This window comes from Arvicanthis niloticus, chromosome 2 (assembly GCF_011762505.2).
Source record: "Arvicanthis niloticus isolate mArvNil1 chromosome 2, mArvNil1.pat.X, whole genome shotgun sequence".
In the NCBI taxonomy this organism is placed as follows: domain Eukaryota; kingdom Metazoa; phylum Chordata; class Mammalia; order Rodentia; family Muridae; genus Arvicanthis; species Arvicanthis niloticus.
In genome coordinates this window covers 124,940,647-124,966,152 of record NC_047659.1, presented here as the reverse complement: position 1 = coordinate 124,966,152, position 25,506 = coordinate 124,940,647, and the positions used below count along the sequence as shown (strand labels likewise).

At 42.2% G+C, this 25,506-nt stretch overlaps 1 protein-coding gene across 3 annotated transcripts in view; it reads right to left on the bottom strand.

Moving 5' to 3' along the window:
* Positions 1-551: 551 nt before the first annotated feature.
* The window catches only part of Acss2 (acyl-CoA synthetase short chain family member 2), a 40,783-nt gene continuing 15,828 nt past the window's right edge, over positions 552-25,506 (bottom strand). Inside the window, exons 3-19 of one of the 3 annotated variants that reach the window (XM_034494185.2) lie at positions 13,901-13,992; positions 13,599-13,702; positions 13,304-13,376; positions 12,961-13,036; positions 12,685-12,799; positions 11,953-11,991; positions 7,527-7,664; positions 6,912-7,082; positions 6,504-6,637; positions 6,182-6,314; positions 6,044-6,100; positions 5,782-5,862; positions 4,611-4,719; positions 2,613-2,681; positions 2,093-2,269; positions 1,491-1,565; positions 552-1,358 (exon numbers count right to left, since the gene is read on the bottom strand). In XM_034494185.2, coding sequence (XP_034350076.1) covers positions 1,231-1,358; positions 1,491-1,565; positions 2,093-2,269; positions 2,613-2,681; positions 4,611-4,719; positions 5,782-5,862; positions 6,044-6,100; positions 6,182-6,314; positions 6,504-6,637; positions 6,912-7,082; positions 7,527-7,664; positions 11,953-11,991; positions 12,685-12,799; positions 12,961-13,036; positions 13,304-13,376; positions 13,599-13,702; positions 13,901-13,992 — 1,771 coding nt within the window. In that variant the 3' untranslated portion in view covers positions 552-1,230. The remainder of the gene's footprint in view (positions 1,359-1,490; positions 1,566-2,092; positions 2,270-2,612; positions 2,682-4,610; positions 4,720-5,781; positions 5,863-6,043; positions 6,101-6,181; positions 6,315-6,503; positions 6,638-6,911; positions 7,083-7,526; positions 7,665-11,952; positions 11,992-12,684; positions 12,800-12,960; positions 13,037-13,303; positions 13,377-13,598; positions 13,703-13,900; positions 13,993-25,506) is intronic. The other 2 variants (XM_076930058.1, XM_034494186.2) reach the window with 2 other exon arrangements.

Below are 25,506 nucleotides of genomic sequence, written 5' to 3'. Positions count from 1 at the left end.
GTACCAAGAGGAGGAGGGCAGGTTATGCAAGGTGGATATGCCAGAAAAGAGACTGTGTCTCACTGGTGGGGTGGGGGTGGGGGTAGGTTCACTGGTTTCAGATCCCATAGATGAGACCCTGAAGTTCTCTAATGCTTAGTCACTCCCAGAGACTGTAGAGTCAAGGCAATCTGAAGAAGGAGCAACCCTGATATGACATCATAGGTGTGCTGGCTTCTCACTCTTGCTTAGGGTCTCCTCACAGGTCTTCAGGGTGGAGCTTTGCCTAATTCTGCCAAAATTAAGGGGTCTGGGGCATAGCAGTTCCCTTCCCATCTGCCATACATATCAGAGCAGATAATGAACACACAGATACCTAAAAAAGTAATTATGGCTGGGCAGTGGTGGCGCATGCCTTTAATCCCAGCACTTGGGAGGCAGAGGCAGGCGGATTTCTGAGTTCAAGGCCAGCCTGGTTTACAGAGTGAGTTCCAGGACAGCCAGAGCTACACAGAGAAACCCTGTCTCAAAAAAACAAACAAAACAACAAACAAAAACAAAACAAAAAACAATTATGTTCTTGAGCTCATAAACTTTATTCCTTTAACAGTGGGTCTTGAGCACAAACAGTACAAGAATAGAGAGTTTCACCTACAAGTGCCCCTCATGGGCAGGGTTCTGTTCATGGTGAAAGACAAGGAATGTTAACTCCCTTGGTTCTAGGATCAGCATATCTTATTCTTTCAATGAGGCAGATGGTAGTTCTCTGGAGACTGAACCCACCTGCCTAGTCTCTAGAGTAAATGGACAGACAGTGCTACCATCTGCAAGGAATTCAGACTCAGAACAGAGACAACAAAGTATTTTAAAAAATAATTATTCATAGACTCACAAACTGTCATTTCTAAAGGCTATCGCAGGCCAAAGATAAGAACTGGTGCTTTCTGAGAAAGCTGAAAGGATTAGAGTTGCTGCCCTGCTTCTGGTTAGGCCCTCACTTACACGTTGGTTGAGGACATGGTGTTCAGGTCTCTGTTCTGGGCTTGGAGACCTCTCTGTAGTCTAGAAGCCTATCCTTGTGAGGTTGACCTGAGCCCTGTCCCTTCTACCTGGCAGCCTAGAAAACTGTCTCCCTAGTTTCAACCAAAGTGTCAACTAGCACTGACCCTTGGTACTCCTGAGCGAGGGGCAGGATGAATAGGCAGAAATTTGGAGAACCAAGCACAGGGAAATCCTGGACAAGAGTCTTGTTCACTGGGTGGTCAGGCAGCGGTGACTGAAGAGATGGTTGATGACGGATGGGTCGGCCACTGTAGATGTATCCCCTAGGTCATGGTCATTCTGAGCAATCTTCCGGAGAACTCGCCTCATGATTTTCCCTGGTAACCCACACACCTCTTATTACTTGGTAATAGCACTGACTGATCCCAGCCCTTCTAAGGACTTTCATCCACATACCTGCCACCACTGGGCTGTAGCCTGTCCCAATTCCTGGGTAATTCTGAACTTACCTGAGCGTGTTTTAGGCAAGCCGGGTGCATTCTGGATGTAGTCTGGTGTGGCAATGGGGCCAATCTTTTCTCTAACTGTAACCAACAAATTATCAAGTGTGTCTTTAGTGCCTTTAGCCAGACTTCCTAAAGCCATGACTTTATTTCCTCAGCTATTTCTTCTTCAGAGATCTGCCTAGAGTCATTCTGAGGTGTCATTCCTGTTTCCCATTCTCTCTGAATAGTGTGTCTCTACTCCTTTGTTTTATTTTAATCCATGTTCCTGGAACTTTGTATGTAGAATAGCCTGCTAGAGGCTAAATCCCACCCCTGGCAGCATGGCCTTGAGCAAACAGCTCAACTTCTCTGCACCTCAAGTGTCTTCTCTTTACAACAGGACCTATTTCATGGGGTAGTGATAGGGATTAAATGGGGTAAAGCATTTAAAGCACTCATTTTGGTGGTGACACAGAAAGTTTTCTAAAAATGTTGGCTGGTATTATCCCAGTGGGAAGGAAACTGGTGGAGACTGGGGAGGACAGCAGGGTTCTGTCTGTAATTTGCTGCAGCCTCTCCCCAGTAATTTGCAGACCCTTTGGTTCCTGCCCCAGGAAGCTCCTTACTCTGCTTCTTGAGTTCCTCAGTGAGGGTGGGGCTGAAGGTATGGCCATCACACAAGGTAACAAAGCAGTAGAGGCATTCGCCCTTCACAGGATGAGGGTGGCCCACCACTGCTGCCTCCGCAACAGCCTCATGTTCCACGAGTGCCGATTCCACCTCTGCTGTACTCAGAAGATGTCCTTGTCAAGAGAAAGGAAGTGCATGAGAGGGATCTCTCCTCCTCTGCCCCAGCTCTTGCTCCCCTCTGCACCCACAGGGCTGGTCTGATCTGGTCAATAGGAAAGGCTTTCATTCCCTCTTAAATGGCATGCCTCTGAGCATGTCTTGACCATCCTAGACCCTCTCTCTCAGTGTATGCTAGCATGCATTATACTTTTCCTCTAAAACTGGGACCAGGACTGAATGACATACTCAACACACAGTCTCACAATAGGATTGTCCTAGCTCTTCTTTTCAAAGTTTTTGTCTAGGAGTTGCTGGGGTAAAGAGTTAATAAAATGGAAAGGGATATAGGACACTCACCAGACACATTGAGCATGTCATCGATCCTGCCAGTGATCCAGTAATAGCCATCCTGATCCCGTCGGCAACCTGGGAAAAATGTTCAACACAGTGAATACCTTAGAGCAGGATATATGATTTATATTGTAAAACTGCAACACCTACCACAGTAGCTTACTGGGATCTTTTAACAAGTTTTCCTACTTTTACTTTTGTTTGACTTAGCAGCCAGCCTCCAAGATGGCCCCACCAATCTCCATCCTCTAGTTTATTGAAGACATTTTAGCTTCCATCTTAGTCTGTTCCCCCAGATCATTTGTTCTGGGTGTAGCCAGGTGCCATGTGAGTAACCCTATGGAGAGATCCTATTTAAACTTATTATTCTTCCAGAGGACCAAGGTTCAGTTCCCAGCACCCATGTCAAGCAGCTTACAACTGCCTGAGGATTCCTGCCTAAAGCCCTGTGAGCCAGCATGTAGATAGACCTTCTAGGCCTAGTCAGACCTCTCAATGACTACAGCAGCAGCTAACAGCTTGATTCTTACCTTAGATACCTTGACTAAAAACCACCCAACCAAGACACTTCCAGATTCTGATCCTCAAGAAACTATGTGTTGTCTGAAGTTGCCAACTTTGGGCATAATTTGTTCTATGGCAAAAAAAAAAAATATATATCCAATCTCAAGTATATTTTTTAGAACGTCCAGATAGTAATTATCTGCCCTCACCGTGTGTGTGTGTGTGATACTGAGGACTAAGACTTCAGGTGTGCTAGGCAAACGTGTTACTGCTGAGTTATTCTCCAAACCCTCCCCTTTCAGACAGGGTCTTACGTACCCCAGGCTGGCCTCAAATTCGCCATGTATCAAAGTTGGCCCTGAAATTCCTAATTCTTCTGCTTCTACCTCCCAAGTTCTAAGATTGCATTGTGCTTAGTTTAATGTGGTACTGGGAACAGATTCTACAATTTTGTACATACATAGGTAAGTATTCTACCAACTGAGCCACATCCCAGCCTCCACTACTTTGAATAAAATCTGGACTGCTTTCCATGTCTGCACAGCTCTGTATGATCTTAGCTATCTTTCCAACTTAATGACGTGTTCTTCCCTAGGCTTACCTCACTGCGGCTTCACAGCCTTTAGTCCATCTCTTATGCATTTCAAGGTTGTATCCATTCTTTATACTATTCTTACTGTGGATTTCTCTGTGCTTGATGCCCTTTAAATCCTCAGGCCTTCTCCAGCCATCCTTGAAGGCACTACCTCATTGTTTTCTTCAAAACATGCTTCTCTACCTATGACTAGCTTGTGATTTGGTTTGTTGTCTGTCCCCTCTTTACTAACACATGAGCCTCATTAGATAGAAGAATTTGACAGTGTTATTCACAGTAATATACCATGTACTCGTTAGATCAGTGCCTGGTCATTGTAGCCGCTCAATAAATGCTGCAGGATGGATGAGCTGGTAGACAGAAAATGAACAAGTAGGCTCTAGATATGAGGCCACACATAACATTGTAATACCCATTTCTACATGCCCTATCTCTGTCAACACTAGAGTAAAAAAGAAGAGCCTGCTTCCCTAGGCATCTAATCTCAGAAGGTACCATCTTGACTGTCCCTATAACACTCATTTCTGCTCTTTTTAAAAGATGATTTTTACTATATGTATGTGTATTTATGTTTGAGTGCATACACTTATGTGGGGTGCCCACCAAGGACAGAAGAGAGCACTGGATCCCTTGGAGCTGGAGTTACAGGTGGTTGTGAGCCTCCTGGCATGGGTGGTGAGAACCAAACTTGGGACCTCTGGAAGAGCAACAAGTGCTCTTAACCACTGATCCATCTCTTCATCCCTCACTCCCGATCTTACAGCCTTCACTGTAATTCTCGTGGATATCAGATTGGGACATTAGGGCATATTCCTTTCTCTTTTATTCATCCCTAACCACCTCATCTGAAAATGGAAGGAGTATGTCTTGGAGAGAGGAGTGGGGACAGGACAGTCAAGGCTCACCATCTCCAGTCACATAGTAGCCAGGGAACTTCTTAAAGTAGGTGGTCTCAAAACGTGTGTGGTTCCCATAAACTGTACGCATGATCCCTGGCCAGGGCTGCTTGAACACCTGGGGAGTACAGAAGGTACAGTGATCGCATCTTCTAGGCTGTCTCACAGGAAAACAACCATAGCATTGCTAAACCTAAAGGAAAATATCCTAAATGCCATCCCCGAAAAGTAGTACAAAGTATAGGCTTTGCGGATAGATGAGCCTGGGTTAGAATCCCAATTCTAAATGGCCTTACTTTGCTTCTCTGAACTTCAGGACCCTCATCTGTAAATAATAAATCCTAAAGTCATTATAAGGATTAAGTTACTAGCATGTGAAAAATTGTCTAGCATAGTGTTCTGTGAGCAATAAACATCTAGAAAATTTGAGTTCCTTTTGAATAATTAGGAAAGCAGGTTCAATTAGATGCAAGCAAGTCATATAAAAATGAAAGCTATATTAGCGAATAAGTAATCTCTAATCAATAGAATTCTGCACCAGCAGAATTCTAAACTGAGTAAGAAAGCTTAGATTCAAGTCCTGCCTTCTGTTACTGACTTGATGGTGGAAAGGGGAACCGAGATTGAGAGCTGACAGGTGCTGACCACACGAATGGCAGCAGCTAACATTTAAGAGCACTAACTGTGCAGTTACAGAGTAACCCTTTGTATGGATTATCTAATTTCATAAAATGTCAGGATATAAAGTTCTATTATTTATACATACTATAACCCAATTTTACAAATGGGAAAATTACATTCAAAGGCAATAGGTAACAGCTTATCTGAGGTCAGAGAAGAGGCAGAGTCCGGATCTGAATACAGGCAGCCTGACTCCAGAGCCTACATGATTAGTCTGTAAACCACAAAGACTCCTTTCTCTAGAAACGCATGTCAAAGGGAGGACCAAGACTAAGTCTTCCTTACTCCAAAAGTTATCACTCAGGAGTCTTGGAATACAATCTATAAGGGCTCTTAGAGCCATGTACCAAAAAGTAAAGATGCAGGAAATTATTTGGAAGGATCTCCATGGGTGTCTTTCAGCAAAGGACAAACACCACCTGGGAAGATAAGGTTATAAACTCTAAAACAAAGTACCCTTAGCAAACCCTTTCTTCTCCCAAAGATTGCAGATTCTCACCAGATAACCTTCAGCTTCCCCTTCCAGCTCTTCTCCTGACTCATTCAGGATTGCAGGTGCTACACCGAAGAATGGGAAAGACTAAAAGCAAATGAGAGGCACAATCCAAGAAGAATGAGGCAACTCTGACTCAGCTTCCACAGAGCCCTAGAGCCCCAAATTCCTCCTAGCTTGAGAGTAGGTCAGTACCCTACTCTCTAATAGGCCAACAGCCCCAAATCCTATCCCCACCAAGCCTAGGACTAGCAGAGGCACTACTCACAGCAGAACCAGGTTTCATGGGGGTGGCACCAGGAAGAGGGGTCAGCATATGGCCACCCTGTGGAAGTCAGAGATCAGGGATTTGAATCACTTTTCCTACATTGTCCATAATCCCTAGCCTCCTGAATCCCTTACTCACAGTTTCTGTTTGCCAGAAGGTGTCTACAATGGGGCAACGCTGGGAACCTACTACCCGGTGGTACCAGAGCCAGGCTTCAGGGTTGATGGGTTCACCTACTGTGCCCAGCACCTGCAAGGACGCCCGGCTATGCCTTGAGCAGGAGAGTGGAAGAGAGGAAAATTCTGAGTACCACTAGGAGCCAAAATACACATGCATTCAGCATTCCTTTGCCCCTCCCCTATCCCAGGTCAGGAAGTTGGGACAGAGAAACGAACGGCATAAAGGCCAGTGCTCGGCTCTGAAGGATCCCTATGGGACAACAGATGGGGGAAGGTCTCACTTGGTGACAGGATCATCTCCAAACTTCATGAGCAACCGGATTGCTGTTGGTGCAGTGTAGAACTTGGTCACCTTGTATTTGTCCACAATGCTCCACAGGCGGCCTTCATCTGGGTATGTGGGGATCCCCTCAAACTGACCCCAATGAAATATGGTTATTTTGGGCCCTTCCCAATAGTCTTTTCATTCCCTACCACCCCATCAGGTTTAGTATTCATCCTTTGTGACCAATTGTGTCTTTACTCTCTGACCACACAAGTCAAGAAACTTTCTAGTAGGATATACAACCCCTCAAAATTCCTCTTTCTCCAGGAAGTAGGTCCCTGTATAAGTTTCCCTTCTTTAGACTAAGAAGCTTTGGGAAATGGTCACCTAGGAGAATTCTGTCCATGCCCAGCTCCCATCTCACCAAAACACTGGTGGCACCATTAGCCAGTGGCCCATAGGTGACATAGGAATGACCAGTTATCCAGCCAATGTCTGCTGTGCACCAGAACACATCTTCCGGGTGGAAATCAAACACATACTTGAAAGTTGTAGCCACATAGAGCATGTAACCTCCAATTGTGTGCACCACACCCTGTGGGGGAGAATCAGGCCTCAGGTTGAGGTTTTGTGTCCACCTCTACTGACCAACAAAAAATAGAGCCTCACAGAGCTGAAAAAAAGATCCTTCTTAAAGATTTTAATGCTGCCAATGCCCTTTCATGGCATGTGTCTCTCTTCGATGTCCATTATCTCACTCTGATGTCAAGTAAGTAAAGGGACCATTTACATTCTTAGATTGTATATCTGAGTCACCCATATCACTTGAATTCCCAGTACTCATTCTAACAGTTTCTGTTGGTCATTCCAAGCTTCCTTAGAAAGTCATCACTTTTTCTCATTCTTACTTTCTATCTGACTTTCTATCTTTCTTTCTATCTTTCATTTCTTTCTCTCTCTCTCTCTCTCTCTCTCTCTCTCTCTCTCTCTCTCTCTCTCTCTCTCACACACACACACACACACACACACACACACTCGCCTTGGGTTTGCCTGTGGAGCCACTGGTGTACAAGATGAAGAGTGGGTCTTCGGCATCACACCACTCAGGTTCAGACTCATCTCCTGCCTGCTGCATGAGTTCATGCCACCACAAGTCAACCCCTTCATTCCAGGAGATCTGGGGGAAGACAGGAATGGGCATGGAAGAGCTGTAAAGAAGTTCAAGACAGAGGCAGGAGACAGCCTACCTGGTATCTGGAGGTTCAGGCCCCCATATGGGGGTAAAGGAAAGAAAGGGGCCCTTCAAGGGTACAATGAAGCAGAGAGAACAGACTTTCTCTGCCATTCTTGCTCTTCCTCTATCCCTGAACCCCGCTTACCTATTTTATTCTGTCTTACTTTACTGGGTCACATCTTGCAGCTCTCAGCTGAAATGCTACCTTTTTAGAAAGAGACCCCTGAACAGTATCTGACACCCCCATTCCACCTGTTGTTATTATTCATCACACTTGGTTTATTCCCATACGACATATATTTTCAGGTATTTTCTTCTTGATCATTGTCTAGGAGGGTGGTGGCATAGCTGTATTTTCCCCAATAGCCTTAGCACCTAGTGATGTATTCAATACTCAAAAGACATTTTTGTTGGATAAATGACTATACATACACAACCTGAATACACACATACACACCATAGGACTGGTGGCACATCAGCAGGGATGTAGACAACCACACAATTCAGAAACACAAAATTAGTCACTGCCTACAGGTGAGGAGAGCACTTAATTCTGTTAGTTAATAGCAAGAGAACACAACAGATTTGGATTCAGGCATTTTTTTTCCTATGTGTTTAGAAGCCATCCCACCCTGGAGTTCCTACTTGAGACAGTTTCTACTCAGCAGGAACTTGTTTCAAGTTAGTAGAGAAGCAAAAGGTAAATTCCTCTCAGGAAAGAGATGTCCCACTACGTTTGATTACCTTTGATAATGACTTCAGGATCTGCTATTCTGAAGTTTCTCTCACCTCTCCTTTGAAACTATTTTCTTTTCCTGACTATATTACCTCTTTGAAAACTAGTTTTTCCTGTCTAAACTCTGTTGGGTGAAGTCAGATTCCCTTGATGTCTCAAAAATTACACTGGAGTTCAATCTTTTCCCATATGATCACAGGAAGTCATCATTTGTCTGTTTTCTTATTTGTGTGTATGTGTGTGGACATTGAGTGTATGTTGGAGTGCCATGGATGGGCGGGTGCTTGGGCAGGAGGAGGGTTTTGTCTCCCCTGGAACTGGAGTTACAGATGCTTGTGAGCAACTTGATTTGAGTGCTTGGAGCCCTGCTCCCCTCAAGAACTGCAAGTGCTCTTAATGCTAAACCATTTCTCTGGCCCCTTAAGGGGTTTTAAACAAGGATAGTTTCTTTTGCCATAAAGGTCTGACAGGATCTTGTAAATTTCAATAGAGACATATGATTATTGCAAGAAGAGAGAGACTAACTAAAGTCAGAAAGGTTAGGGGTAAGTTTAATGACCACTGGGGAAAAGGCTAAGATGGTGAGAAATGTTTGGGGTTTTCTTTATCTACCTTAAAGCCCTTTCAGTCAGTAAACTATTTTTATTTTACTTTAAGACAAGGTCTCTGGCTTGCCTCCAATTATAATTCTCCAGTCTCAGCATCCATACTGGTGGGATTACAAGGATATGCAGTTACATCTGCTTCCATTAGATTCTTGGAATGTTCAATGGCCCTGGTTGACTGGTAGATACAGCAATGTTAGATAAATTCCTTTCTCTAATACACAGACATATACTCATATTGTCATATGAATATTTGTTTTTTTTTTTAAAATCCCCAAAGTGTCAGACATATACCTTGATAAATGAGAACAGGACTCTCTAAACACTCCTGTTTTCTCTATCACCTGACCTTTACTCAAGAGAATTTGAAATTTCTGAAATATGAGCATTATAAAAATTATCTAAAAATGAAGCTGGGTAGGGTGGCTTATGCCTTTAATCCCAGCACTCAAGAGGCAGAGGCATGCTGAATTCAAGGCCAGCCTAATCTACATAGGAAGTCCCAGGTCAGCTGTGGCTAACAGTGAAACCCTGTTTTAGAGGGGTTGGGGTATGTGGAGGGGGGGGATGTGACAGAAAAGCTGTCCCAGCAAGAAAACATAAAGTACTCTATCTTTAAGTGGATGACCTATATAAGTTTATGTGTACATTGTCACATGGATACTTTTTTTCCTGTCAATGATTGTTTGAGCTGAGGACTGTAATACTTTTAAGTAGAACTATGTCAATATTCTTTATAAATGGTGCTTGTTTAGAATACATTGAATTGTCATAGGGTAAGACACAGTTACACTGCGGTTTGGCAATAAGAGAATTTTTACAGTCTTATAACACTGTTTCCTTTGTGGGTGTCTGTGTGTGAAGGGGGTGGTGGTGGAGTGGGTGTGGTGCTCCAACTGTGAAGCTGATAGTGAGCACCAGGAAGCAGAATGAGCTGTTAGTGAAGCAAACATTGCTTGTGAATATGTACCTACGAGGCCTATGGCCTTGAAAGAGGAAAAGGGCTGGGTTTTCTAAAATAAAACCTGAGGAGTTGTCCCTTGTCCTTGGGCCACAACAGTCTTAGAGATTACCAGGTATGTAAGAGGAATATGGAGCTTGTAGGTGGTGTGGTTGAGGACACCTATAAACTGTACCAGGCCTTCCTTTGAAGACTGTGTAACAGGAGCCTGGAGGCCTACCAAGGTTTCTATAGCTTTCACTGCAGTTTTCATACAAACCAACTTAAACTTTGTGAGAGTAATTTAATTTTTTTGTTGTTTTTGTTTGCTTACTTGTTTGGGGTTTATTTTTTTGTTTTCGTTTTTGTGACTGACTTTACTTTCATCTCTAGAAAACAAAAGCCCATCCTTTTGCTGCTTGAGGCTGAATTACAAGAAATGTGATTGCTGTATCGTTTTGGATTTATTTATTTATTTATTTAGCCCAGTCTTCCTTCTAGAAATTGCCAGTCTGTCTGATGTTTTAAGGCAGTGACAATACCTAACATATATTGAGTAGTTACTACATGCCAAACAACATATAGATAGATAAAATCCTATGCACAGGTACTATCTTTCCCTTATATAGAGAGGAACCGACACAAGAAAGCCCAAGTTGCCGGAACTTACACTGTAGCAGGTGGCAGAGACATTTGAACTCCGGAGTCTGGCTCTGTGGCCTCCATTCTAAACCATTTGTTACCTCTTTCAAAAGAAGTTTCATTTCATTTTTGTTTCTTCCCTTCCTGGCTGGCCCAGAACTTGCTATGTAGATCAGAATGTCTTGAACTCACAGAGATCCTTATGACTCTGCCAGTGTTGGGATAAAAAGGCATGTATTCCCATGCTGGGCTTTGACTAAATTTTATTTAAAAAAAAAAAAAAAAAAAACAGTTTCCTAGAAACCAGGTCTGTGTCCATCAGTGTAAGAGCTTATATTACCACCAGCACAAGAAGTCTGACATGGAAGACTCAAAGTAACCTGGGAAGCTCACAGCAACAGTGGCCTTTTAGGGTAGGAACTATTTTTGCTTAATCATTTATCATCTCTTTATTACTGATTTTTAAAAAGTGAAGTCCAGAGAAGAGACAGAACTTGTTTGAAATCATACAACTAAAATTTGGCCTCACCAGACAGTGGTGGCGCACGCCTTTAATCCCAGCACTTGGGAGGCAGAAGCAGGCGGATTTCTGAGTTCAAGGCCAGCCTGGTCTACAGAGTGAGTTCCAGGACAGCCAGGGCTACACAGAGAAATCCTGTCTCAAAAAACCAATAAATAAATAAATAAATAAATAAATAAATTAAATAAAATTGGGCCTCTGAACTCCAAGCCACTGTTCTATACTAACCTGCTTTGAGCACCACCTACAGTGTGACTTTTGTTGAATTTAGTACTTAATTATGCCAGAGTGATGCGTGGTTTATAAATTCCAAGTTGCATATAAATGTATTTAGGAATCCCTTTTCTGTTGTCCCATACACAACTTCCTTTTCTTTTGCAATATAGGTCTAACTTTCCACTTGATGGTAAAATCCCAAGACCAGAGCCTGTACCTCCTCCAAACGCCTCCTGTTTTTCTGGGCTCTACCCTCTGCCCAGCTAAGTGCATAGCATATGCTTTCTGAAAGGTCACCTAGTACTCTCTCCTACTAAGAATCTATGTGGCAGGAGTGAAATGATGTCTGTTGCTAACTCTGATAGCCTTCCTATATGTGAGCTGACAAAGGCAAAAACAGACGTTTGATTCTATAACCCTACAGAATGACAGGGACATCAAGGGGCCCAGCAACAAAGGGACCAGGCTTAGCTCTAGCAGTATTCTCACTGGAGCAGACAGACAGAGAGCAGATGAACATACAGACAAGCACACAGGGAAGCAGTGATCAAGGGCAGTGAAGAAGAGGATACCTGGGGCCGGATGCACTTGGATTTCTCTTTCAGCTTACCCTGTTAAGAGCCCATGGAATGGAAAGGCTGATGAGCAGGGTCCAAGGATAGAGGTGAGAGGGAAGGGTGAGTGCTCCCTAAACCCTTAGTTACCTTCTTTCTCCCCAGCCTGCCCTTTCACTGGTCCCCTCAGCCTCTATTTTACTAACTCCTATTCTGTATAAAATTTCCAATTATTGATTGGACTCTCTGATCTCCCTAATTTCATATTAGCTAGCCTCTCTAGTCCCAACACTACTCAGATACTTTAAATCAAAGGATCGAAGTAATCCTCTATCCTTCTGGAACCCAGAATTTACATACCTATGCCCCCCAGAACTGTAGGCTGTCAACGGGACTTTTCCTACAGCTTTCAGCAGAAGTAATGGGTCCAAAGCCACAAATGTAGCTCATTCAAGTCAAGTCATACAGTCACCCAAGTCAGCACATTTCCACCCAAGCCCAAGCCTAAACCCTAAGGATCCCCTGGGCTTATCAACTTCCACAGTTTTTCATGCTAAATTCCTAAAGCCCAAGGGCTTCTTTACCCATACTGAAGGTCAAAATCTCTTGCTCTTAGCCAGCCTGATTAGAGAAGCTTTCCTGGAATTGTCAGAATTATGTGAAGAAGCAAAAGGGGCGGGGAGAGGAAATTCTTGAATAGGAAGAGAGGGAATTAGAGCCCACAGGAGTGTACAGTAGTGCCAGACTCACCTGGACATCTGGACATGGCCTCTTAACTGGTGGGGACTGGCTTGGGGAGTCATTCATTCCCAGCTCTGCCCGCCCCAGATGTTTGACCACAATGCAGCATCTCACTGGGAAACCCCTGGAGAAAAGAAAAGGCTGAAGTATTCACCTGGTTGGCTAGAAGAAGTTGACAAGATGTACCCATGTCCCTCTAGGAGTATATAGCAAGGACAAAGGGAAGCTGGCAGTGGAGAAAGATCCTGTTAATCAGGTTAGTAGATGGTAGATCAGCAAACTTACTTCTCTCGGCACTTCTCCAAGGACTCATCAGCCAGCTCCTTCAGGTTCACAAGTTTTTCCCCCCTGTAGAAGGCATCTTTGGGGAGCAATAAACATTTCAGGCCTTAGTACACACCATGCTCCCCAGTGGGCCCAATGGCCACAGGGCCCTTCCTGAATAGGCCTCTTGACTCTGGTTTTCCCAGATGATTTCGGCTGACATAGAGTCAGCTGAGGTAGGATGAGGAAAAAGCAGACAAGCAGTCCCTACCCTCCATTCCAAGTAGCCCCAAATCAACAAGCAGACTGAAGACCAAACTTGAGGTGTAGGAGGATCTGGAGAAGGAGTGAAGGAATTAGTCACCTGTAGTGATGAGCAGGCAGCAACTGGAATCCAAGATCCTTTCACAGAGAGACTCTGCAGAGAAGCCTGCAAACTAGGGAAGGGGGGAAAAGCTGAGGGGGAGAGGGGAACTAGGGATTGAGTGATCAAGGAAGGGAGGTGCTCATGAAATTCAGCATCTCCAAAACAGGATTCCAGAAGATACTGAATAACTGATTTGGACCTATATTTATGATCCTTCTCCATCCAGGTCCAATTTCCTTCTCCACAACCCTGTCCCTCACCCTTGGTTCCTTTCACCAGCCCAAGTTCCTACCACAATGGAGTGCAAAGCTCCAATGCGAGCACATGCCAGCATAGCCACCACAAGTTCCAAGATCATAGGCATGTAGATGGCCACTCGGTCACCCTTCTGAATGCCTACAGGAAAAAAGACACAGAACCGAGACCATGAGCCTTTCTTGCTATTCCTTGCTCCCACCTACTCAGATGGCCCCTCCCAGCTAACTTTTTCTGTTCCTGTTACCAGATTTCTTCCATTTCTTGTCCTCTTTCTCACCAATTCCCCAGATACTTCAGGGTTAGGTCGTCTAGTTCCTCTCAAGCACAAATACTCACCCTGTTTACGGAGAACATTGCTGAACTGACACACCTGGACCAGGAGTTCACGGTATGTAATCTTGGTGGTCTCCCCTGGTTCATTACCCTCCCTGAAATACACCAGAAAGAATCAGTAATTGGGGATACATCTTTGTTCTCTTATAAATAAGACAGGAGCAGTCACAAAATTCCATCTGTTCATATCAATGCCTGACACTCTCCTGTCAATGAGTCTTCTGCTACATCTTTCTAAAATTTCTTAACTAATTTTTAAATTTTATGTGTATGAGTGTTTTCTCTGAACATGTGTATGTGTACCACCTTGCATGCCTGTTGCCACCAGAGGCCAGAGGAAGGCACTGGATCTCCTGGCACTGGAGTTACAGATGATTATAAGTTGCCATATGAATGCTAGGAATTGAACCCAGATCCTCTAGAAGATCAGCCAGTTTCTCCAGTCCCCTGATACCACATCATGAGCTGACTGGATGGACACTGTGGCCTCTCAACATACTTTATATGCAAATTTTATGAGATTGAAAGAGTACTGTCTGTCTCTGAGTCATATTTTTTCATGTCTACAAAATGGAGTGATGAGCCCTTCTCTTTTTTCCTAGGGTTGTATTAAGGAGAAAGAACTACAGATGCACCTTGCTGCTAATGCCACGTCAGAGTCTCGTGCCTGGAACACCTCACTACCTGACTCTGCCTCTTGAGTACTAGGACTCACCAGGTCCAGCAAGATATGACTTTGCAAAGTATCAAGACTGAATTAAAACCTTGTATAGTGACTCACTCCTGTAATATCTGGAGTAATATCCTGTAATATGCCAGGAGACTAAGGTAGAATGTTCTCAAGTTAAACTTTCTCAAGATTAAGGCCAGCCTGGGTTCCATAGTAAGTTCCAGGCCAGTCAGGCAGTCAGGGCTATAGTGTGAGACCCTATCTTAAATAGGTGATAGATAGATAGATAGATAGATAGATAGATAGATAGACAGACAGACAGATGGATGGTGGCAATCATCTGCATTCTCAATACTTGAGAAGTGAAGGCAGGGGGATCAAGCATTCAAAGTCATCTTTGGCTACTTAAGAGTGTTGGAGGCCAGTCTGGGGCTACACGAGACCTTTCTCAAAAAAGCCATGAGGAAACTACTGTGGTATTTAGATATGGTGGTGCATGACTGTAATCCCAGCACTGAGTAGGCTAAAGCAGGATCACAAACTTGAGGCCAGACTGAGCTACTATAGGAAAAAAAATGAGTGGGGAAAAGAAATTATATTGTTATTTAGAATAGGGTCTTCATATCACTTTTGCCCTGTTACCTAAGGAATTTGTTTGAATATAGATTCCTAGACTTCAACTCAGATCTATTGAATCAGAATACAAAATCTATTTATTTGTGTATGCACACAAGCACAGACACAAACACACATGTACACATGCACCCCTTACTTTCACCATGTGAGTACATGATGAACTCAGGTCATCAGGCCTGGAAGCAAGCACTTTTACCTAGTGAGACATATTGCCAGCTTAAAATCTGCTTAAAAATAATTTTTTTGAAACTTTATGTGTATGACTATTTTGCCTGCATGTATTATGTACACTATGTGATGGCCTGGTGCTCTCAGTGGTCAGAAGAGGGCATTAGGTCCTGCTGGAAATGGAGTTATAGAGGAGTATGAGCTGCCATGTGAGTGCAATTTGAATAGGACCAAAATACATTCTGACCCCGCTCACCCATCCTACCAATATTGACACCTTTCTTTCTTATTAATTCCCTTCCCACTTTTATGCCATCCACTTTTGTTTTGTGACCCACTGAGTTTAACATCTGCATGAGTATGGGTGTGGAGCTACCCATTGAAGCACAACACTATGAATCTGCTTCTTTATTACAGATAGAACAAACAACTTGAAAATCACTACCTTTGGACTTGAGGACATGGCTCAGTGGTACAACACCTGCCTGGCATGTGAGAAGCCCTTGACAATCCAAGTGTCAGAAAATGTGGGTTGTAGAGGCAGTGGGGAGCAAAGAGAGTCATTTAAAAAAGACAAGCAAGTGGGACACATCTCTTGGTCCCAACACTCAGGAGATGAAGGCTAGATCTTAAATTCAAGGTTATCCTGTGCTACACATAAATCCTTACAAATACAGTTTGATTATTTTGTTCCCCCCAAAAAACAAAAGCACAAGCCCACTTTTATTTATTTACATCTGTGTGGGGTACAGCACCACACATACTCTGTGTCCAGTGACCTTTGTAGGAAAATTGCTTTGGAATTTGGCACAAACCACGTCATTGTTTCCATGAGCCTCAGTTATCTTTCTCCAGATTACTTTGGTTTTATTCAGTTTGCCTACAGGAGTAATTCTGCTGTGTTTTGCTTTATACACATAAGCACAACTCTTGCCTAGATAGAATTCATTTTCATCTCAAGCATAACTATTACTGATTTTTAAAAAGAGCTCTTTGGTTCTAGAAACCTTGGTTATAGCTAGCAAAAATGACCTCACCCCATAGTATTCCAGATATATTTGCCTTTTAGAAGTTCTCTTCCCATAAGATGGACACATGCTTTTAATGCTAGCACTTGTGAGGTAGAGGCAGGTAGACCTCTCTCTGAGTTTGAGGCCAGCCTAGCTTACATAGTGAGTTTCAGAACAGCCAGGGCTATACAGAGAGACCCAGTCTTGAAAAAAAAAAAAAAAAAAAAAAAAAGGAGGAAAAAGGAGGTGGGAGGGGGGAGAAGGAAAGGAAGAGAAGGAAGGGGGAGAAGGAGGAGGAGGAAGAAGAAGAGGAAGAAGAGTAAGAGGAAGAGAAAGAAGAGGAGGAAGAAGAGGAGGAAGAGAAGAAGGAGAAGGAAGAGAAGGAGTAGGAGAAGAAGAAGGAGGAGAAGAAGGAGAAGAAGGAGAAAAAGGAGAAAAAGGAGAAGAAGGAGAAGAAGGAGAAAAAGGAGAAAAAAGGAGAAGAAGGAGAAGAAGAAATAATAATCCTATTCCTAGCAGGCCTCAACATGTGCCAAGATGGCAGAAAGAGCTTTGTCCTGTTTTTCATTGGTAGTTTTTTTTTTAAATATTTTTTTAAAATATCTACATGGTGCCCATGTAGAGGTCAGAGTTGGTTCTTGCCTTTCACCCTATTGAAGTAGTATCTTTTGTTTCTGCTGTGCTGTGTACTCCAGGCTAGCTGGTTTAGGAGCTCCCAGGTAGTTCTCCTGTTTCTGCCTCCCATCTCACTCAGGACTGCTGCGATTACAGGTGTCTACTACCACATCTGGCTTTTTATACAGGACCAGGGATTGAATTCAGGTCTCAGGTAGCACTGCTAACACTCTAGCCACTTAGCCATCTCATTGGCTTTCTTTTTCTCCTTCCCTCCCCCTTCCCTTTGTTTGTCTTGGTATAGGGTTTCACTATGCAGCCCAGACTGGCTTCAGGCTTCCAATTCTCCTCTCTATCTCTTGACTCCAAAGAATGGGATTACAGGTGCGAGCCTTCACACCTGCCTCATGTGCTGCTTTCCCATCTCTCTTTTCCTTGGATTGGACAATTCTAGGCTGAAATAGTTCTATTACTTTGATTTCACAGATCATGATTGGTTTTTTTTTTTATATATAAATCTTTATTTTTCTGATGACTGAACAAAAAGTGTTAATCAGAGATCTCTCCCTACCCTATTTGGGATCTGGGGATCAAACTCAAGTTATCAGGTTAGTGACAGGCACTTTTACATGCGATGCCATTTTGCTAAAAACCCTTTAGCCAATAAGTAAGTAAGTAAATTACTTTTACTATAAAAATAAAACAACTTCTGAAATGAATGTACTTACTTTTTAATTCTAGAGGTAACATCTTTAAAAATAAAAAACACTCTGTAGGCTGGGAATATAGTCAGTTGGTAGTATGCTTGCCTAACTTGCATGAAGCTCCTGGGTTCAATCTCCAACACTGAATAAAGTGGGCAGGCAGCACATGCTCATATCCTAGTGCTCAAGAGGGAGAGGGGTAAGGATCAGAGGTTCAATATCATCCTTGGCTACACAGTGGCTTTCAGGCCAGCCTGCGCTAAATGAGATTTTATTTATAAGTAAATAAATTAAATAAAGTAATGAATAAAATAATTTTCTTTTCTTTTTGACATGGAGTCTCACTATGTAGGTTTGTCTGGCCTAGAACTCACTATATAGACCAGGCAGGCTGGAATTGAATTCACAGAGATCCACCTCCTCTGCTTTTCTAGTTCTGGGATTAAAGGTATATATGTAATTTTAAATTCAATACAACAGCAATGAAAATGTCACTCATTTTCTATAACATAAATTCTATCTCCTGACTCCCTAGGTTTGGACATTTTTGTTTTGGGGGTGGGGGGGAGTTGTCATTCTTTCTTTGCTTATTCAATAACTACCAATGCCAAATGCATGTGCAGAACAAGACACAGATGTACAAGATACCTGACTTTGTGGAGCTAGTATGCTAATGATATTATAGGTAATATACAATCAACAATTAAGCCAAGATAATTTTAAATTATGATAAATATTACAAATAAATAAAATATAGTGATAGAAATCTGAATGACAAGAAAAAATATCTTTTAGAAATACACAATTTTAGCTGGACACAAAGGCATAGTCCTGTAATCCTGAATCTCAAAAGGTTGAGGCAGGAAGATTACCAAAGGTTTGAGGTCAGCCTGGGCTACACAGTGAGTTCTAGACCCACCTGGGCTAAAAGAATGAGACCTTGTTTTAACAACAACAAACACATACAAAGGAAGTACCATGATTACATGTGAATTTAGATATAAGAATATTTTTCTCACTTTCCTCTGCTATTTAATGATTTTTAATAAGTAATATAGATGATATTGCATAAAAAGGTATGTACTGATAAGTGTTCCTCCCAATCATCTCCCGATCACCCGACCTGCTGACAACCACTGTTACTGATACTTTGTATAACTTTTTAGAGACAATGGGAAGATAAAGCCACTCTTAGTATGGAGAGCTTATGTGGAGTGACCAATATAATGACTTCAAAGGACATCTATACTTTTAGCATCATTCATAAGATCCTTAGGATACCAATGGAGGCAAAAACTTAAAAATTGAACTTAAGATGTTAGACTTTAAAGAGATAAGCTCCTTACAGTCTAGCCAAGCATGGGGTAGTAAGGGTTAGGAAAAGGTGCTCTACTCAAGGGACACATTTGTTAGATAAAGATGTCTATGTACATGTATTTTTGTTGTTGTTTTTTGTTGTTGTTGTTGTTCTTGTTGTTTTTCGAGACAGGGTTTCTCTGTGTAGTCCTGGCTGTCTTGGAGCTCACTCTGTAGACCAGGCTGGTCTCGAACTCAGAAATCCGCCTGCCTCTGCCTCCCAAGTACTGGGATTAAAGGCGTGCGCCACCACGGCCCGGCTGTGCATGTATTCTTACATATTCTAATTTTCTATTCAAATGATGGAATTTTAATTATTACTTCTTTTTGAGACTATATAAACCTGTGGTGGCGCACGCCTTTAATCCTAGAACTTGGGAGGCAGAGGCGGGTGGATTTCTGAGTTCGAGGCCAGCCTGGTCTACAGAGTGAGCTCCAGGACAGCCAGGACTACACAAAGAAACCCTGTCTCAAACAAAACAAAACAAAACAAAACAAAACAAAAAAAGAAAAAAAAGAGGCAAAGAGGCTATATAAACCTATGTGGCCCAAGATTGCCTTAATATCACAATCCTCTTGTCAGAGATTCCCAAGGGTTCCTTTTATAGGCATGTGCCATCATACACAAGCAGTTGGGTAGTGGGGTATGTGTGTGTGTGTGTGTGTGTGTGTGTGTGTGTGTGTGTATAGGGTTGTAAACCAGAGCTTCAGGCATGCTCAGCAAGTGTTCTACCACTGAGATACAGCTTTAGCCTTTAATTATTATGTACATGAAACAAACTGAACAAACGTTACATGTATAACTCAGCTTGCTTTTTAAAAATGTAAACATATGGCTTGGTACCATTCACAATCAAGAATGGTTTCATGCTCTTTATTTACTATTTGTATGTTATAATTAAGTTAACAAGTAATACTTCAATGGCCATCTTTATTCATATATCATTTGCAACTATATCCATAGAATGAATTACTAGAAATACAATTTTAGGGCCAAAAGATATGTGCATTTTATACATTGATCACTATTAAGAGATAACCACTTTAGATAAGAGTCTAGGGAAGTCCTGGAGAAGTGCTATTTCAGTTACGACCTCAGTAAGAAATAGGTAACCATGTCAATTCTTAGAATGAATACTCTGCACACAGAAAGCATCAAGCAGAAAGGCATTGAGGCCTACTCAAAGAACACAATGAAACTCAATGTGGCTGGAATGCTGCCAGTAACAGATGAGAACAAGAGCTAGGCATCAGCCAAATCAGGTAGGACCTTGTAAGAGTGGTAAGTTTACATTTTATTCTAGTGTATTCTTTCTGGCTTCCCTTATACAAAGCTCATGCCTACCTCCACATTTTAAATTCCATTGTACATTTCTGTGTTTGTTTGTTTGGAGGGGTGCATATTATGGTGTATGTGTGGAGGCCAGAGCACAACCTAGAGGACTCAACACCATCTTGTGGGTCCCAGGTCATCAGGCTTGGTGGCAAGCTCCTTTACCCACTGAGCCATCTGCCCTTCTACACTTTTCACCATACCATTGCTTGTACTCAAAATGTTCCTCTTCCTTTTTCAGATGCAATACTATATAATATCCCCAACAAACCATCTGTGCTCCCTCCCCCTTTCTATCCAGAGTACTTATGAAGGAGGAAACTGAAACCTAGAGAGAACTAGCCAGCCAAGGTCACACAATAATAAGTGACAGAGCCAAGAATAGATCCTCAGATCTTCTGATTTCAAGTCAGGACTATTTCCTCACAGTGTAAGGGACATGGACAGGCAAGGATGCCAGGCCTTCTCTTACTGAGAAAAGTTACACAGAAATTATTAGCTTCTGTCCAGCTTCTGGCTTGATGAGTCAGTTGCTATCTTCTCCTTGGCTTTAACCCTCCTAGGGCTGAGAGAAGCCAAGCGTAGCAAGCTTACTAAAATGGGACGGAACAAGAGTAAGAGGAAGCTGGCAAATGTCCCTGAATTCCAGAAGCAGAAAAGCTGCCCACTGACAAATGCTACAGAAATTTCAAAACATCTCCATGAATGCTAACGTGTGTCCTCGTGCATGAGTCCCCAGTGTGTATCACATACCAGCTCACCTTTGTATATGCATTTGAATAAGACCATATATACTAATATAGAAACATTCTAGTCACAAAAGCCACTGGGCCACACATACAAACGATAATAAGTATAAATATATGTACTCAGAATTCAAACACAGGGCTGTCTGAAAGTACATTTACAATCCCACCTACAGGCACAGCTTTCCTTTTTAAGAAACTTTTCATCAAATCATTTTGCTTTTATTTTTTTCATAAAACTTTGCATTACTTGAAATAATCTTCCTTTGATTCCAGTCATAACTAATAGTCTCTTTAAACCTCAGAAGTAAACCAAATTAATTGTTCTGTTAAGAGTTCAAAGATGCTAGTGGGCTTTGTATCTTGAGAAGGCCAGTTCTCACTCCTTCCCCCTTCTAACCAGCCAGGGTTATTATTTATGTACTTTATTGGACTATAAGCTCCATTACAGCAGAGACCTGCCCTGCCTTGTTCACTGCTATATCTCTAGCACTGAGAATAAGGTTCGGTAGATAGATGATGAATGGGAACACATGTGTACAGCTCACACACACACATACACACACACACACCACTGTGTGTTCCTCTCCTTGGCTATGGCACAAGCTGTACATTATTGATATAGGTACATTACGCATTCCAGTGTCTTCTTTCTCTGTCACAGACACCAGGCTGGGGACCCTGGCTGGTTAGAAGGGGGAAGGAATGAGAACTGGCCTTCTCAAGATACAAAGCCCACTAGCATCTTTGAACTCTTAACAGAACAGTTAATTTGGTTTACTTCTAAGATTTAAAGAGACTATTAGTTATGATTGAGATCAAAGGGTGGTTTGCCAACACACACACACACACACACACACACACACACACACAAAACAACAACAACAAACAGGTACAAGAACTCAGAGTCCAGTCCTCTTGCTTCCACACTGACAATTTCAAGATCAAAAATTAACAGGGACTGGGTTTGAGATGTAGATCAGTGGCAGAGGATTTTTCAAGCATTTACAAGATCCTGGATTCAACTTTCAGCACATTGGGGAAAAAAAATCATGTCCAGGTAAATGAATGAAGTAAGTCACATAACTAAAATTTTTGATGGAGACAATTGTTTCCCTTTCTCTTAGGTTTTCTCTATGACAACAACAATATGTGTAGAATTATATTTAGCCTTAGTTTAGTGTTAACAGTAGAGAAATCAATTAGAAAGCACAATACATGCTTTGGCAAAAGGACCCATCCAGTACCTAAACTTAACAAATCTAGAACCAGTACCTAAACCAGTTAAATCAATTTTCAATTTTCAATGGTTCAGTGTTGCCATTCTGTTTAAAGGTAGAATCTAAAATTTTAAGTACTAATAACTAATTTTCAAAAGTTTAAAACACTGGAAACCAACCATAACTGTTAATGAGAGATTTAACTGACAGATTACTGATTGGGAAATTGACCTGCAGTAAAGTTGCCCTTTACCTGAAGGCCATGTGATTACTGAGATAACACAGAGTACACGGTCCTTCTCATGTCCCTCCTCCAGGGGATCTTTTCCAGAGAGTTCTTCCAAACTAGCCCTTGTGCACACCCTCCAACTAATCCACCGTTAGTTAAAAAAATATATATATAGGAGTCAGGTAGTGGCACATGCCTTTAATCCCAGTACTTGGGAGGCAGAGGCAGGTAGATCTCGGAGTTCAAGGCCAGCCTGGTTTATAGAGTAAGTTCCAGGACAGCCAGGGCTACACAGAGAAACCCTGTCTCAAAAAACCAATATAAATATTGCACATATGCTGGAGGAATGGCTCAGTGATTAAGAACACATATTGTTCTTGCGAAGGACCAAAGTTCTATTCCCAGCACCTACATCAGGTGGCTCACAACAGTCTAAAACTCCAGCTTCAGGGAGCCAACACTTCTTTCCTCTCCTTGGGCACATGCACAGCTGAACATACATACCAATAAATATTTAAAATTTAGCTATATGTACATACATATATAATGTTTTCATAATTATTTTTATTGTCCTTTTCAAAACCACTGCTACATAAGACAGAGGTGTTACTTCTTTGCTCAAAACACTCAGGTTGGTTCCCATACAGCTTTGAGTCAAAGTCCAAGTCCTTCCAATTCTATTAATTCTTACATGATCTAGTCTCTTTCTATCTAGTCCCTCATGTACTTTGTTCTCTCTTTCTTTCCTGTTCACTCTGCTTCATACACTTGGCTGCCTTAGTGCTTGACAAAAACAATAAATCCCTGAATCCTTGTCTTCTTCTTGTAGCACTGTTCCCCCAGATGACCACATGGCATGCTCTTTATCTCTGAATCACTGATGAAATGTTGGCTTCTTTTGTTTATTTTGACTGAACTCACTTTGTAGCCCAAGATGGAGTAGAACTCATTATGTAGTTTAGGCTGGCCTCAAGCTCACAGCAGTCCTGCCTCAGTGTCCCAAGTGCTAAGATTGCCAGCATCACTGCCTTTTCAGCGAGGCGATCACTGACCATCTTATGGACAGACACTCCTACCCTTCACAAGGAACATCTTCTAAGAAATCATTTCTAGTTCCCCCTTTCCTCCACTTACCGCCCAAACTGAAAATTCTTTCACTCTTCCAGTTTCCTTCACCTTATTTTCCTTGTGACACCATGACACACACAACCTTTTACTGCACTTGTACGGTCTATCTTTTCCTATTACACCCAGAGGGCAAGAGTCATGTCCTTTCTCTGCCTCTTCCAAATAAGACTAGCATAATAGGGTACTCAAGGTCATGGTCAAATTATTAGAAGACTGATAAGTTATTAACAGAGAAGACTAGAGATCCTCTCTTTCTACTCGAAAAATAAGCATCAGATTGATGATATTAATTTCTCACCACTACAAGTAAAGCATAAAATAGGATCAAAGGACTGGAAAGAAGATGGGTGGTAGGCCTGGGCACTTTTCCAGCATGCACTAAAATCGCCAATACTTTGCTTTCCAATAAAAGATAAATGGGAAGTTTGGTTTATTCAAAGAACCATTTGTGGGGACGTTCTACCCTAGTGAGCCAGGCTGTGCAAAGAACAAATACTCGATAAGAAGTCAAACCTGTTATGAGAGGAGCACTAACCAGGCATTTATCTGGGGAAAAAAAGAAGAAGCTGTTGAGGGGCACCCTAGCCTTTCTCAGCTCAACACCTCTCTCTCTCTCTCTCTCTCTCTCTCTCTCTCTCTCTCTCTCTCTCTCTCTCTCTCTCTCTCTCTCTCTCTCTCTCTCCACCTAGCTATAGCCACGTTCATTTGTTGCCTGGATGACACAATGGCCTCCAAACTGATCTCCCACTTCACTTTTGCCCCGTCATATCTACACATCATTCAGAATGCTCAATTAAAAACATCAATCAGACTAGATAGCCTTCTGCCTAAAAATCATCAACTGATTCTGTTACATAAGGAAGAAAAAAACAAACTCCCACAGCTTGTCTCTTCCTCTATTTCATCTTGTGCCATTCTCTCAATCTCCTTTCTAAGGCTCCAATTGCACCAGCCTTTCTATAGAAAGGACAACCCATGCTCATTTACTATCTTCCCCAGTTTGGAGCCCCAGTCCCCACTAAAATATTTGGGTGTAGCAGCATGTTCCTGAAATACCAGTGCTGGTGAGAATGAAGATTTTTGGGGCTTGTTAGCCAGCTAGTCTCACTGAATTGTCTGAATTGGTGAGTTCCAGGTTCAGTGAGTGACCCTGTCTCAAAAACTAAAATAGCAACAGGAAAAGACATAGTGTTATTTCTTGCCTCCATATACACCTGCACACATATAACCATGTACACATCATAGAAACGCAGACACCCAAACTAATAACAAATAGCTGAAAGAAAATTGGCTGTTTAGGAATGTAGACTCTAAGAAACCCCCCCCCCCCCCAAACACACACTATAGGATTAGGAATAGGATTGTTCAGTTTGCCCAGGACAACTCTAGCAACTATTTGTGCTAGATCATTCTCTAGAAAATGTGGCCTTGGTATTTTTTAGTTTTGGTTTTGAGACAGAGTCTTGCCTATGCAGTTAATGTGGCTTCAAACTCCTGGTAATCCTCCAATGAATGTTGAGATAGATTATAGGTGTGTACCATCACACTGCTGTTGGAATTTTCATTTTATAAATTCCTCATTAGTTTATATTCTTGAAGATTAACTGTAAGGAATTTAACTTCTTTTTTAGTTTTAGTAGTATTGGTGATCAAACCCAGGGCCCTGTCCATGTTAGGCAAATGCTCTAGAACTGAGTTACAACTCTAAGCCTTGGTCTTTTGAAACCAGGTCTCACTATGTAACCCAAGATCCCCTCAGCCTCGAGGGTTATGAGATTTCATGCATACCATTAC